We start from the raw sequence: 15000 nt of genomic DNA, 5'->3' as shown, positions 1-15000 counted from the left end.
CATAGGGATATAGGGCTTTAGTGGTTTGTTTACTTTTGTTTGTTCGTTTGCTTTTTTTCTTTTAGGTGGAAGGTATTGGATGTTTTGTATATTTCCCTGAGTGAGCATCGGCTGTAAATGAAAGTGTTCCTCTTAAGGTTTGAAGCTCCATTTCGATTCGGATTCCTCGAATGTGCGCCAGCTGCAAATATTTAGTCAACTTAAAAAACAACAACAGCAAAACTTAACAGCCGATTTCCACTCGAAAATTGTTTGAGATCGTGTGAATGCCAGTCTGGATGAGAGGAGAGAGAGAGAGAGAGAGAGAGAGAGAGAGAGAGAGAGAGAGAGAGTATCAGTATCAGTAGCTCAAGGAGGCGTCACTGCGTTCGGACAAAACCATATACGCTACACCACATCTGCCAAGCAGATGCCTGACCAGCAGCGTAACCCAGAGAGAGAGAGAGAGGAGTAGGTTATTAGCAGCAGTCTTCTCAGGCAGAAACCGTTGAACATATTGCAGGGAAAAGAAGAAGAAACATGAGAGAGTGAGGGTGTTCTCTGTATATCTTGGAGTCAGGACTTTTGTGTGTGTGTGTGTAGTAGTAGCAGTAGCAGCAGCAGTAGCAGTAGTAGTAGTAGTAGTGAAAATGCGTGTCTTCTCAGGCAGAAACAGTTGAACATATTGCAAGGAAAAGAAGAAACATGACAGAGTCAGGGTCTGTATATGTTGGAGTCCGAACTTGTGTATGCGTGTGAAATAGTAGTAGTAGTAGTAGTAGTAGTAGTAGTAGTAGTAGTAGTAGTAGTAGTAGCAGTAGTAGTAGTAGTAGTATCAGCAGCACCAGCACCAGCAGTAATAGTAGTACTAAGCAGTAGTAGCAGTAACAGTAGCAGAGAAACTGTTGCAGGTATTAAAGTTTAGAGACTTTCGTGATGTTAGACAAGCGTGTACGTGTGCGCATGGACAAGCGAATAACTACAACAGTCAAACACAGTGGAAATAAGACGAATGAAGACAAGAAACAGGCCAAGGATGGAATTACAAAAAGAAAATGAAGCGAAAACGATAATTTATGTGTAAAAAGAAAAAAAAAGAGAGAGAGAGAGAGAAAAAAAAGGAAGGAATCGATAGACATCAACCACGAAGACAGCACACGTTTCATTCCAATTTCTCTCTGTGAAGATGTTGGGGGTGGTGATGGCGGGTGGTGGAGGTGGTGGTGGTGGTGGTGGGAAAGGTGCAGATAAGTGTAGGTACATGAATCTACTGTCTGTCTGTCTGACACAGAGAAAGTCCCCATGGACCCCCCGTTCGGTTGGTGTAGAGTGACCGAGTTCTCTCTCGCCGGTTCAGGGTTTTTGTCTTATCGTTCTGAGCGAGGTCTCGTCTTGTCTCCCTTCGTCTGTTGGTTGGTTGGTTTGTTTCGTTAATTTTTTTTTCTCTTTCTTTCTTTCTTTCTTTCTTTCTTTCTTTCTCTTTCTTTATTTCCTTTGTTTCTTCCATCCTTCTGTCTTTCTTTCTTTCTTTCTTTCTTTCGTTCGTCCTTTCCTTCTTTCTTTTATTTTCTTCGTTTCTTCGGTCTTTTTCTTCGCCCCCCCCCCCCTACTTGGTTCCTTTCATTCTTTTTATATGTTTTGTTTTCCTTTTTTTTTCTTTCTTTCTTATTTTCGTTTCTTTTCATTCTTCTTTCTTTCTTTCTTTCCTTCTTTCTCATTATTTTTCAGTTTGTTTCGTGTATTTGTTTTTCTTTATTTTCTTTTCTCTCTCTCTCTCTCTAATATATTTATTTCGTCTTTTCCATTCTTTACTTTCCTTTATTTTTCGTTCGTTATTTTTGTCGATCCTGTTTGTTATGCCACACCCCTTTTCCGGTAGTGTGTGTGTGTGTGTGTGTGTGTGTGTGTGTGTGTGTGTGTGTGTGTGTGTGTGTGTGTGTGTGTGTTTGAATGCAGACATACTACTGTGCCACATGCACGCGTTTGATTAAATTACCCCCTGTATAAACACATACACACACACACACACACACACACACACACACACACACACACACACACACACACACACACACACACACACACACACACACACACACACACACCGAAGTTTCTCATTTTCCATTCCAAACACTCCCCCCCCCCCCCCAACGAAATTGAGGCAATGGATATTGATGGAGCTCTTAAAGGAACCTCCCTCCCACCCCCACCCTCGTTCCCCTCCTTCCTTGATAAGCAAATGGAAAAACTAATCAATGAAGGCCAAGATTTCTTTTTTGCCATTTCGGGAGAAATCATTCGGCGAAAACGTCTATTTACTTCGATCCATCTAAAAGATTCGAAGATGCAAGTAATAACGATGAAAAGCAAATAAAAGAAGCATAATCAGCTTTGAAAATAAAAGTCATTTTGAAGAATGACTAACTCCTGGAACATTAGGCATTGATTAGGAGTTGCTCCAGTGTATCGTTTTCTGATTTGATAAATCTGATGTTCGCAGGTAATTAGGCTATACATCGTGTATTATAATCGAGAATGCATGATGATTCTGTTAAAGGCAACTAGTAAGCTCAGGCTTGTTGTTGCTCAAGTCTTCTTAATTGAACGCTGTATTCCACCTTGTTTCTTGATATTAAAAATGTTTAAACCAAAGGCAACTAGTCATGATTTTTGTTTGATGTCGATTGTTGTTTCATTGTCACATTATGTGAAAGAGGTTTGAAAAAAAAAAACTTCTTTTAACTCTTTATTTCTTTTCTTCTCCATCTTGTTCTTCTTGTTCTTCTTCTGTTCATTTCCATGTTTTGCAAATTTGTTCGTCTATTTTTATTCTAAAATAATAGTTTGTACGTCTTTAAACACGAAATACAGCGTTTATCATCTCTCTCTCTCTCTCTCTCTCTCTCTCTCTCTCTCTCTCTCTCTCTCTCTGTATTTGTGGGAAGGGTAAGGCAGATGTAGAGAATGGTTGGGTGAGGTGAGGGGTGGTGTGGTGTGTGGGGTGGGGGGATGCAGAACTGGAAAGAAGGAAAGGCAAATCAAAAGAAAGAAGGAAAGAGAAAACACAATACATGATTCTCTTAAAACGGGAGAGGAAAGCAGCAGGAATATACACATATATCGTCCCTTCATGTAAGATAGTTAAAAGAACTCGCACAACAGCAGAATTCGTGCCAACTGTGCCAGTTCTAATCACACCTGACACTCACTCACAGCCAAAAGTAATAGTCGTTTGAGAGGGAGAAACCCACGCCCATACCTACACACACACACACACACACACTCACCCCCAACCACCCTTCACCCGCCCCCACCCCCACACACAGGGGGAATAAAATTGCAGGTAAGAGTTCCAAGAAATATCAGTCACAGCGCAAAAAGACATGGGAGCTGTTTGAAGTTTGCGATTGTAGAAGACACGTCTGTTTTGTGTTCGTTGTGACCTCCTGTTGTTAATATTTGTTGTGTGCGTGTGTAGAAACGGAAAGGGGAGAGAGAGAGAGAGAGAGAGAGAGAGAGAGAGAGAGAGCACAAAAAAATTCTTTCTAATAGTTGACTTTTGAAAGCTTGAGATTTTTTATTGGGGCTGGGGTGGGGGTGTGGGGGCGAAGGGGGCGTTTTATACATGCTTTGCTTTCATCTCTCTCTCTCTTTTTCTTTCTTTCTTTCTTTCTTTCTTTCTACCTCTCTCTACCTCTGCCTGTGTGTCTATCTCTGTCATTCTGTGTCTTTCCCCCTTTTCTTCTCTTCCTCTACATTTTTATCCTCTCTCTCTCTCTCTGTCTCTCTCTGTCTCTCTCTCTCTCTATCTCTGTGTGTGTGTGTCTCTCTCTGTCTCTCTCTGTGTCTCTCCCTCTCTTCTGTCTCTCTCTTTCTCTCTCTGTCTTTCGCTCTCTCTTCTCTCTCTGTGTCTCTGTCTCTGTGTGTGTGTGTGTGCCTCTCTGTCTCTGTCTCTCTCTGTGTCTCTCCCTCTCTTCTGCCTCTCTCTTTCTCTGTGTGTGTGTCTCTGTCTTTGTGTGTGTGTGTGTGTGTGTGTGTGTGTGTGTGTGTGTGTGTGTGTGTGTGTGTGTGTGTGTGTCTTTCTCTCTCTCTGTATCTCTGTCTCTCTCTCTTCCTTTTGTCTTATGCTTTTCGTTCTTGATTTTTCACCCCCAAGGCTGTTGTATAAGCGATCTTAGCAGTGGTAATTATTTTCCTACGTGAATGGAATTAGCGTAGACAGGAGGAAAATTCTTTACAAAAGCGAGCTCTGAGCTGCAAAGATGGCTTATGCAACACAGCCTTGGGCAGGGTTGGGGAAAAAAACAAACAAAAAAACAAAACAAACTATACCGCTTTTATTCTGCTTTTCCCATTCTTCTTCGCTTCTTCTTTTCTTCTGTTCCCTCCTCTGTGAAGAGTCATTGGGAGGGGTGGGGGGCGGGGGGGTGCGGGGTGGGGTGGGAGGTCGCCTCACAAAGTGTTCACCAGTTTCCTCCAGGTCTATATGTATAGTGTGTCAAAATGGTTTTCTTCAAATGGTCTCTTCAAATGGTTTCTCTGTCCACTCTGCTATGATGTCAGTCCATCTGGTTTTGTTTGTTTGTTGTTGTTTTTGGTGGTGGTGGTGGTGTGTTAGTGTTAGTGCTAGTGTTAGTGTGTGTGTGTGTGTGTGTGTGTGTGTGTGTGTGTGTGTATCTCTGTCTCTTCCCCCCACCCCCACACCCCCCACCGCTGTCTCATCACCGTGGAAGAATAAAGTTTCGTTTACTTTCTTTCTGTCTCTCTGTCTCCCTCAATCTCCTCTTCTCTTTGTCTGTCTGTTTTGCCCACCCTCGCTCTTTCACGTCCGTTGCTATTCTCTGATAATCAGGCGAGCAGCGCAAGGCAGTATCCCTGCTTCCAACTTGCAGGACAAATCAGAAGAAACACACAGACAAGGACACCACACACAGCACGTACCCCGGAACTGGACAGCCAGAGAAACGGGCAAGCAACACACACGTTATCATACCACCACCACCACCACCACCATCATCTACCTCCTGCCGCTCCCCCCCCCCCCCCCCCCCCCCCCCGCTAATCCCCCTCCCCCCGGCAGTTCCCAGCCTCTCACCGCGACTGTGACATGATCAAATACAGTGCGGACTGTCGTTCACACATCGTCACGCACCTTCCCAGCGAGTGTAAACACACACACACACACACAGAGTAGTCAGAAAATGACACTTGTTGGCTCTCTGCAGCCTTGTGAAAATAACGGCCTGAATGATGGTTCTGAATGATGCTGCTTCTGGTGTAGGTGTTGGTGTTATTTTTCCATAACAAGCTACTGTTCATACTGCTGCTGCTGCTGTTGCTACTACTGCTACTGCTGCTGCTGCTGCTACTACTACTACTGCTGCTGCTGCTTCTGCTGCTTCGACTACTAACGCTGATGTTGCTGGCGTTGCAATTACTATTACTACCACTACTTCTACCACCACCATCACTTTTACTATTACTACTACTGTTGCTGCTCAACCACCACTATCACTACCACCGCATGGATCACCACAACAGGAAATAGAATAAAGATATTTGTATCAATAATATAGGCACCACTGCAATGACAGCTACTAATAATCATACACACCTTCTCCTTCCACTGCTCTTCATGTCCTGCTGCCCATTCTGTTATTGTTTTTGCTTTATAGGATAAGGACAGACCGAGAAACAGGAAGAAAATAATTGTATCTATTTTATAGCTACCACTGCTGTGATAGCTACTGTTAATTCCTCCTCCTTCCACTGTTCTTCTTGTCACTGTTTCTTGAGTGGGTGCATTTGTGTGCGTTTGTGTGTGTGTGTGTGTGTGTGTGTGTGTGTGTGTGTGTGTGTGTGTGTGTGTGTGTGTGTGTGTGTATTTCATGATTTTTTTTCATTTTCTTCTCTTCTTCTTCCTTTTGTGGAATGGCTTTGAATGGTGAAATAATGGTATATTTTGATTGTGTTTTGATTTTATGCTCATTTTCGCTTTTTTAGCTTTATTCCCTCTTTAGGGCGAGGGCTGGATGTAAAAAAGCATGTTTCTTGCTTATCTATTACCCTCGTTAATAAAGATTTTGTCTTGTCTTGTCTTGTCTTGTTTCTGTTTTATAGGATAAAGACAGACCGAGTGACTGAAAGGAGATACTGTGGGTTTGGTCCTCAGTACATACATACATATTTATCTTCCTGAGCGTACCCTGTTGTGAAGAGCTGAGCATCCCCTGACTTGAATCTGTTGTTTGTCTTGTTTTGTTCAGTGCTGAGATTTGTGTTCTATCTATCGTGAAACATTTCATGCCTCTGATCTGACGTTGGAAGTGTTTTGATGATAACAAATAAAATGAGTAAATCTTGAATATTAGACGAAAACTAATTATGTAAACTAACAAACAAGCAAATAAATGAATAAACTTTGCATGATTATGTTCCGTGTCCACAGTCTTATTCGAAGCACAATAACTCAGACCCGCATTTATCCCTATCAGACGGAAACAGTATTCTCTACCTTAAGGAAAAAAAAAAGCAAAGTTCAGCGGTAACTTGGATCCTAAATTCTTTCCGGACACTGTGCCACTGCTGCCACAAATCAGTGGAGTACACACGACCATAATCCACAGGAAGCCAGACATGGGAACGAGGTCCCTAGGAACAGGTACCGAGACAGCTACAAGATGTCTGGATGGTGGTGGTGGTGCTTGCTGTGGGGCCCGAGATTCGCGGAAAACGATAAGGCACCGTTTCGGGTGGTCCTTAGGGGCACATTGCGAAAAAAGCCCATCAGACGAGGACCCGGGTATGCGTGATACACAGGAGGATAGCGAGGAGCAAGGACCAGACTCACTCCAGGACATGATATTCCCATCACTCAAACAGGAAACAGTTCTTGTGACTGGTTCATTTAGTCGATAGGGTTTGTTTGGAAGTAGCTTGGCTGATTTTGTTTTGCCCAAGTAGCTGTTTGGTGGATTAGTTTGTCGGCTGTTGACCTGATTATTTGGTTGGCTGGCTGGTTTTCAAGTTATCGGCCTACTAGTAAGTTGATCGGTGATTTAGGAAGATATGATAATTATGATGGCAGGTATTTGATTATACATTCTGACGCGCTTTTCGTGAACAAGGAGAGTTGCTTTTTTTTCTTCTTCTTCTTTTGAGCATATTTTTTGCCGTCGTTCTGGATGTTTATTTGTTTGTAATACAACAACAACAACATTGATAATGATAATAAGAATGATAATAATAATAATAATAATAATACTAATAATGGATACTTATATAGCACACTATCCAGAAATCTGCTCTAGGTGCTTTACAAAAACGCTTTTGTTAACATAATACATCATATCTATGTTACATACACACACCAAAATGTGACTACACACACACACACACACACACACACACACACACACACACACACACACACACACACACACACACACACACACACACACACACACACACACACGCTGCATACATACATTTTAACATTATCATCATCATTGTTATTATATGATTATTATAATTATGATTGTGATGGTGATGATTATCATCATCATCATCATTGTCGTTGTTGTTGTTTATTGTTATTATTAATGTTATTATTATTATCCATTTGTTTGTCCGTCAACTAGTTAGTCAGGCAACTACCGTAGTGGGAAAGGAGGCCAGAACACACAGCACCGACAGATCAGGCACACACACCATGGAGCACAGCACCGCTTTCTGTGACAGCTTGCAGTCTGACCCGTTCAGTTCCAACAGGGATAGGGGGTGGGGCGTCGGGACTAAATCTGATCATGTATCAATATGCTGATGTTCACAGGGGGAAAAAAAACCTCCCACGAGAATAGCCTCAGGTGCCCCTCTCCTGGTATTGCACCCCTCCCCCCCTCCCCTTCCCTTCCCTCTCCCAGCCCACACCCCCACACACCCCACACACACCCCCACACATCCCGCCCCTAACCAAGTTACACGAGACACGCCGGCTGCTAATGGAAGTTGACAGAAGGGGCCCTGCCAGACCCCAGCCCACCCCCACCCCCACCCCCACCTCCACGCAGCCCCACTCCCGTCCTCCATAGAAGTGATGGTCTGTCGTCCGTCCCCTCCTTGTCACCCCATTCCCTGTTCAATGAAGGGGTTCAATTCTTGGTGCTGCCCTTCCATATATATATATATATATATATAGTTGTTGATCTCGACATGGAATGCGCGCGACGCCGTCAGGTCCATTGAAATAGACACAACCCCTAATATTTGGATGGGAAGCTAGGGAAATGTTGAAATAAGATATATATATATATATATATATATATATATATATATATATATATATATGGAATGATGGCCTAGAGGTAACGCGTCCGCTTAGGAAGCGAGAGAATCTGAACACGCTGATTCGAATCACGGCTCAGCCGCTGATATTTTCTCCCATTCCACTAGACCTTGAATTTCACACAGACAAATCTGTTGTGATAAAAAGAAACACACACACACACACACACACACACACATATATATATATATATATATATATATATATATATATATAATTTATTAAAAGAAAAAGTTTTTTTTTAAAATTTTCAAGCACAGTGAAACTGCCTGAAAGCAGAATTTTAATCAAAACTCATCACCCCGTTGGATGCCGGGGAGTCTCTCAGTGTAAACAGTATCCCCGCCTTCTGGAAATTCTGTGCTAGAAATTTCCTCCTTTTCTATTGCTTTCTTTATTTCTACCTTTTTTCACCCCCCTTCCTTCACTGTTGTCACCTTATTCTGCCTTCCAAATCCATTCCACTTTCTTTTTTCGAGTAATGCCTTGACACTTGTTATTTGCCTATATGGCTTTTTTGTGCATAGTATTTGTTTGGCTTTGAAGCATAGTTTCTTTTTTTTTTTCTCTCATTTTCTAATGACTTTAAAAAAAAAAAAAATCTGGGGATAAATTTAGGGAAAGAGTTGACGTCCTCAGCACAGCCAAATCTTATTTGTCCTAAGGAGCTAAATGGTTAAGATAATGTGTCATGAACTGTTTTTGTATATAATAATGATTTTAAAGAAATACATGAAGTTTTGTTTTGAACGCGTTTGGACATTTGTGTAGTTGGGCAGTCCTGATATGGTCATGTGCGGTAGGTTGGAATATAAGCTACAACTACAACAATAATAATAATAAAACACATAACTCAATGTAAATATATAAACAAACAAAAGAAAAATGACGAAATGAATGATGATAACTGCTGCACTCGTGACAAAGCCCACAAACCAATTTGTCCCGTGACCTCAACCCAAGCATTGATGGATAAAACAGAGAAGGATTCGGAGAACTTCCAAACACAGAAACTGTCCTACCTGCCCCTCACCCCCCACCCTCCGCTCCCGCCCCTCCCCCTCACTCCCATCCCCCCAACCCCTCCTTCCCTTCCGCCCCTTCCAGCCAGCCCCCCTCCCCCTCATACCCCCGCATCACCCCCCCTCCCCCCGTACAACCCCCTAACCAACTTACAACGTCACGCACACCACCAATGGAAGCGGACGGGAAGGCCCCTGCCAGCGGCCCCACAACACGCACGCCCCTCTCTCCCCGCCTTGAACTGATGGTCTGTCCCACCCTCGCTGCCATCTCCTCGCTCAGACTCCGATAAAGGGATCACTGGTTGGCCATGGCTTTCATCTCTGCTTTTCCTTGTTATTGTTTTTATTTTTTGATTAATTGATTAATTTATTTATCTGTTTATTTATTCATTTATTACATTTCATTTATTTATTTATTTATCTGCCTATTTATTCATTTTTACACGCCCCCTAGAAGTGTGGTCTGATGGTAACACGTCCCCTCGCTTCACCTTCAACTTCACCTATCCCGTAGTCTTGTGGACCGTTGGGGCACCACAGGTGATCTGGCAACCAGCATCCTCCAATCTTCTCGGTTTTCTGACCTCCTGATTGTATCGCTCAACCTCAAGCCCGTCCATTCTGGGATGTTGTCCTCCCATCTCTTCCTCTGTCTGCCTCTCCTTCTCCCTCCTTGCACTGTGCCCTGCAGGAATGTCTTGGCAAGCCCTGATGATCTCATGACATGGCCATACCTTTTAAGCTTGCGTCTCTTGACCAAGGTCAACAGGTCTTCGTAGGGCCCAATGACTCGCTTAGGAATCGAGAAAATCTGAGCGCTCGGATCAAATACCATACTCGGCGGCTTTTGGTTTTTTCTTTATTTTTCTCTCCCTCCACTGGATTTTGAGTGGTGGTCTGAACGCTAGCCGTTCGAATTTGACGATTAATGAATCGAGTACCTGTGTGCAGCATGCACTTTTCGTACTGAAAAAAACCCACAGCAACTTCTGGCAAAAATCTTTAAAAAAAAAAAAAAAATCATTTTCTGAGGAAAAAAAATACACCTCCAGGCAGACAGAAAAAGAACGGAATTGTTTCTCATTCCTTATAGTTCTTCAGTTTATGATGAACTTTATATTGTATTGTGTTGTCTTGTATTGTATTTATTACTTTTTGTCACTACAGATTTTCTGTGTAAGAATTCGGGCTATCTCCCCGAGGAGAGCGAGTCGCCACAGAGCAATGCCACCCATTTTTTTGTCTGTCTGCACGTCTGTTTGGCTATTGGTGTGAATGTTTCTACAAACGTTAATTTGCCAGGGACAACACCTTTTTGATGCCGTGGGTTCTTTTACGTGCGCTAAGTGCATACTGTATACGGGACCTTGGCATAGCGTTACATGTACATCCCAATAATTGACACCGTCAAGAACGAGAGGACAAGACAGAAACGGAGCAGATGAATTCACAACAATATGATCAATTCATCCTGTTGATTACTCAGTCGGTTGCTCATTTACTCACATCTTTTTTCTCGGTCAGTGAATCACTCGGTCAGTCAATCAGTCAGTCAATCAGTCAGTCAGTCAATCAGTCAGTCAATCACTCGGTCATTCACTGAGTCAGTCAGTCAGTCAGTCAATCAATCTGCAACTTCTATCCTTTCTGCGCCCCGTCTTCTCTGTTTCTGTTTGTCAGTTTACTTATCTGTCTATCTATCTATCTATCTATCTATCTATCTGTGTCTGTATGACTATCCGTTTGTCTTAGTTTCTTCTCTCTGTTTCTCTCTATTTCTCTCACTCACTCTCTTTGTCTGTCTGTCTGTCCATGTGTGTGTGTGTTTGTGTGTATGCGTGCGTGCGTGCATGTGTGTGTGTGTGCGTGTGCGTGCGCGCGCGCACGCGTGTGTGTCCATTGCAGTCACTGGACACTATACATTTGGTACAGACAGTCTGTATTATTACCCTCAGAGGCGCTCCATTTCAGCAGTTTGTGTTGTTTAATTAACTCTTTCCATACGAACGACGAAAGAGACGACGTTAAGAGCGTTTCACCCCAATAACCACCATCAAAATATTACCAGCGGAAGGCTCTTAACTGAAGAGGTGAATGTTGACAAAGAATACCACAATTCTGACGACGGAAGCTAAAGGTTGGGTCATTCAGACACCCACTGGACATCCGAGGGGTCTGTGTGGAGGAGAAGAGAGGACTGGCCGTACTGAGTGAGTTTAATTAAGAAATCCCAACGGCACTGCCGATCACAGTTACTATTCCATTCTGTTGAATGGACACGGTGTAGTCTGGTGAAGGTAGTGTTTATTGTTCCCCGTTGCAGGCACTATGTTTATGAGGACACAGTCTGTATTCTTGTAACTCCCTCACTGTCTATGTTTGTGTCTCTCTCTCTCGTAAAGAGTTGTGTCTTATCTTCCATTGCTGACACTCCGAAGGACTTCGTTGCGTGTTCTGGGGAACATGCAGAGTTGATTATCAAGTCCTTTTTTTGACTCACGTGTGTAAACGAATGGGGACTGTGTAATGACACGAATGTGTGTGTGTGTGTGTGTGTGTGTGTGTGTGTGCGAGCGCCCCTGCGTGTTTGCGTGCGTGTGTGCGTGCGCGCGCGCGCGTGTGTGTGTGTGTCCATGATGAATTTGACATTTACATTTTCTCGGCTTCTACAAGTGGCACATAATCTAAAGTTTACAGGATTGAAGTTGTGAATAAGACCTTGAAGGCACTCTCTGTATGACGATAAAAGTATGCAGGACACGAGGCCAAGGACATTAATTTTCAAACTGTTTTTTGTTTGTTTGTTTTTAGATAAACGCTCGACAAAAACAATATTTTACTTCGAAAATTAACCATTTTTTTTCTGAATGATCATGGGTAAAGCACGATCCCGAAATAAACTACGAATCATGAAATTAAAGGTCAAGGCCATAAAATGGCATATGATTTTGACAGGAAAATACCCTTCATCAAACCTGCTACAACAACTGGTCATGGTGAGAACAAAACGTGTGTAAAGAAACAAGTTCCAATGACACAGTAGGGAAATGTTAAAGCATTATAGAACTTGAGTTTTTCACCCAGTGTTCATTAAATAAACTCACTCTCACTCACTCATTCCCTCGACCACTGGGGTCGTTGGGGGGGACATGAGGAAGATGTCATAGCTCGCCACGCCGTTCTGTTGGCAGCTGTCGTGAGGAGATCTGGCATCGTCATTTTGGTCCATTCCTTGACGTTGTCTGACCAGCTCTTTCTCTGCCGCCCCCGTTTGCGCCCTCCCTCTACAGTTCCTTTGCAGGATGGTTTTGGAGAGGGTGTTATGTCGTATGACGTGACCAAAGCATGCCATCTTCCGTCGTTTGGCAGTCGCCAGCAGTGGTTCTTGGGGCCCAACAAGGTTGCTGACCAGGTTCCGCACATAGTCATTGGTCTTGTGCTCCTTGTAGGAGATGTGTAAATAAATAAATTAAATAAACATGTCGTACCAAATAGTGATTTCTTTTGACGAGAACATCAATGCTTTTTTTTTTTTTTTTTTAATTTTGAGAATGGAAGTCAAGGTCATAACAATGTGTATTTGTGAGAGTGTTTCCCTCCCAGTGATACGGTTTATAGTGTTGTTGTTGGTTTTTTTGTTTCTTTTCCAGGATTTCTTTGTTGGAATAATTGGGTATCGTCACACTTGAGTCATGAAAGCCTTTCCACTTTTGTTGGTCGTTTTCTTTATTGAATAGTTTTGTTGTTGCTGTTAAGTTTTTCGAAATCGGCATGTATACTTATTCCCCCTTGCCCCCCCCCCCCCCCCCCCCCCCCCCTTGTGTGTAGGAACCCCGTTCTGGTGTCTGATGGACATAGTGCCCATCAAGAACGAGAAGCGGCAGGTGGTGCTCTTCCTCGTCTCCCACAAGGACATCACGCGCGACAAGAACCTCACCTCCTCCTCCGACCTGGGCGGCACGGACATCAACGGTCAGTGTGGTGTTGGGTGTCTTGACCGTGACTGCAGCAGCAGTGCTGGTTTTTTGGGGGTGCGGTGTGTGGGGGGTTGGTGTGACGTGGCGTACTACGTGTGGTCTGATTTGTGTTACGTTCTGGTGTTGTGTTGTTGTTTGTGTGTGTGTGTGTGTGTGTGTGTGTGTGTGTGTGTGTGTGTGTGTGGTGTGTTGTGATGTGTTTGGGTGTGTGGTGTGTTGTGATGTGTTTGTGTGTTCCCTGTGTGTGCTGTGGTGTGTGTTCTTGTGTTCCGTGGTTTGTTCTGGTGTAATGCGATAAGGTGCGATGCTCTGGTGAGTCTTTGTGGTGTGTTCTGGTGTGGTGTGCTTTGGTGTGCTATGTTCTGGTGTGGTATTTTTTTGCTGTGATGTGTTCTGGTGTGCTGTATTGTGTTCTCGTGTGCTGGGATATGTTCTGGTTTGCTGTGATGTGTTCTGGTATGTTGTGTTGTGTTCTGGTGTGTTGTGTTCTGTTCTGGTGTGCTGTGATGTGTTCTGGTGTGTTGTGATGTGTTCTGGTGTGCTGTGATGTGTTCTTGTGTGTTGTGATGTGTTATGGTATATTGTGTTGTGTTCTGGTGTGCTGTGATGTTTCTGGTGTTCTGTGATGTGTTCTCGTGTGTTGTGTTCTATGTGCTGTGTTGTGTTCTAATGTGCTGTGATGTGTTCTGGTGTGCTGTGATGTGTTCTGGTGTGTTGTGTTGTGTTCTGGTGTGTTGTGTTGTGTTCTGGTGTGCTGTGATGTGTTCTGGTGTGTTGTGATGTGTTCTGGTGTGTTGTGTTGTGTTCTGGTGTGCTGTGATGTGTTCTGGTGTGCTGTGATGTGTTCTGGTGTGTTGTGTTCTATGTGCTGTGTTGTGTTCTGATGTGCTGTGATGTGTTCTGGTGTGCTGTGATGTGTTCTGGTGTGTTGTGTTCTAGTGTGCTGTGTTCTGGCGTGATGTGTTCTGGTGTGCTGTGATGTGTTCTGGTGTGTTGTGTTCTGTTCTGGTGTGCTGTGATGTGTTCTGGTGTGTTGTGATGTGGAATGTTCTGGTATACAAGTTCTAGTGTACTGTGATGCGTTTTGATTTGGTATGTTCTGGTGTCCTGTGGTGCGTTATGATGTGCTTTGCAGTATTCTGGTCTGCTGTGGAAGTATTCCCTGGTGTGCTGCAGAGTGATTCGGTGTATTGTGGTGTGCATTGTGATGTGATGTGTCATGATATGGTGTGGTATTTTCTGATAGTGTGTGTTGTGTTTGGCGTGGTGTGTTTTGGTGTGAAGTGTGATGTGATGTGTCATGATATAGTGTGGTATTTTCTGATAGTGTGTGTTGTGTTTGGCGTGCTGTGTAGTGTGATGTGATGTGTCATGATAATTATGGTGTGGTATTTTCTGATAGTGTGTGTTGCGTTTGGCGTGGTGTGTTGTGGTGTGTAGTGTGATGTGATGTGTCATGATAATTATGGTGTGGTATTTTCTGATAGTGTGTGTTGTGTTTGGCGTGGTGAGTTGTGGTGTGTTGTGTGATGTGATGTGTCATGATAATTATGTTGTGGTATTTTCTGATAGTGTGTGTTGTGTTTGGCGTGGTGTGTTGTGGTGTGTAATGTGATGTGATGTGTCATGATAATTATGGTGTGTTATTTTCTGATAGTGTGTGTTGTGTTTGGCG

General features: G+C 43.4%; 1 protein-coding gene across 5 annotated transcripts in view; it reads left to right on the top strand.

Annotated features, from left to right (window-relative positions):
• The window catches only part of LOC143288669 (voltage-gated delayed rectifier potassium channel KCNH8-like), a 290432-nt gene that overhangs the window by 221904 nt on the left and 53528 nt on the right, over positions 1 to 15000 (top strand). For all 5 annotated transcript variants that reach the window (XM_076597324.1, XM_076597322.1, XM_076597336.1 and 2 more), the window contains exon 3: positions 13177 to 13320. In XM_076597324.1, coding sequence (XP_076453439.1) covers positions 13177 to 13320 — 144 coding nt within the window. The remainder of the gene's footprint in view (positions 1 to 13176; positions 13321 to 15000) is intronic.

This window comes from Babylonia areolata, chromosome 1 (genome assembly GCF_041734735.1).
Source record: "Babylonia areolata isolate BAREFJ2019XMU chromosome 1, ASM4173473v1, whole genome shotgun sequence".
NCBI lineage: Eukaryota > Metazoa > Mollusca > Gastropoda > Neogastropoda > Buccinidae > Babylonia > Babylonia areolata.
This window is presented reverse-complemented; position numbering and strand designations above follow the sequence as displayed.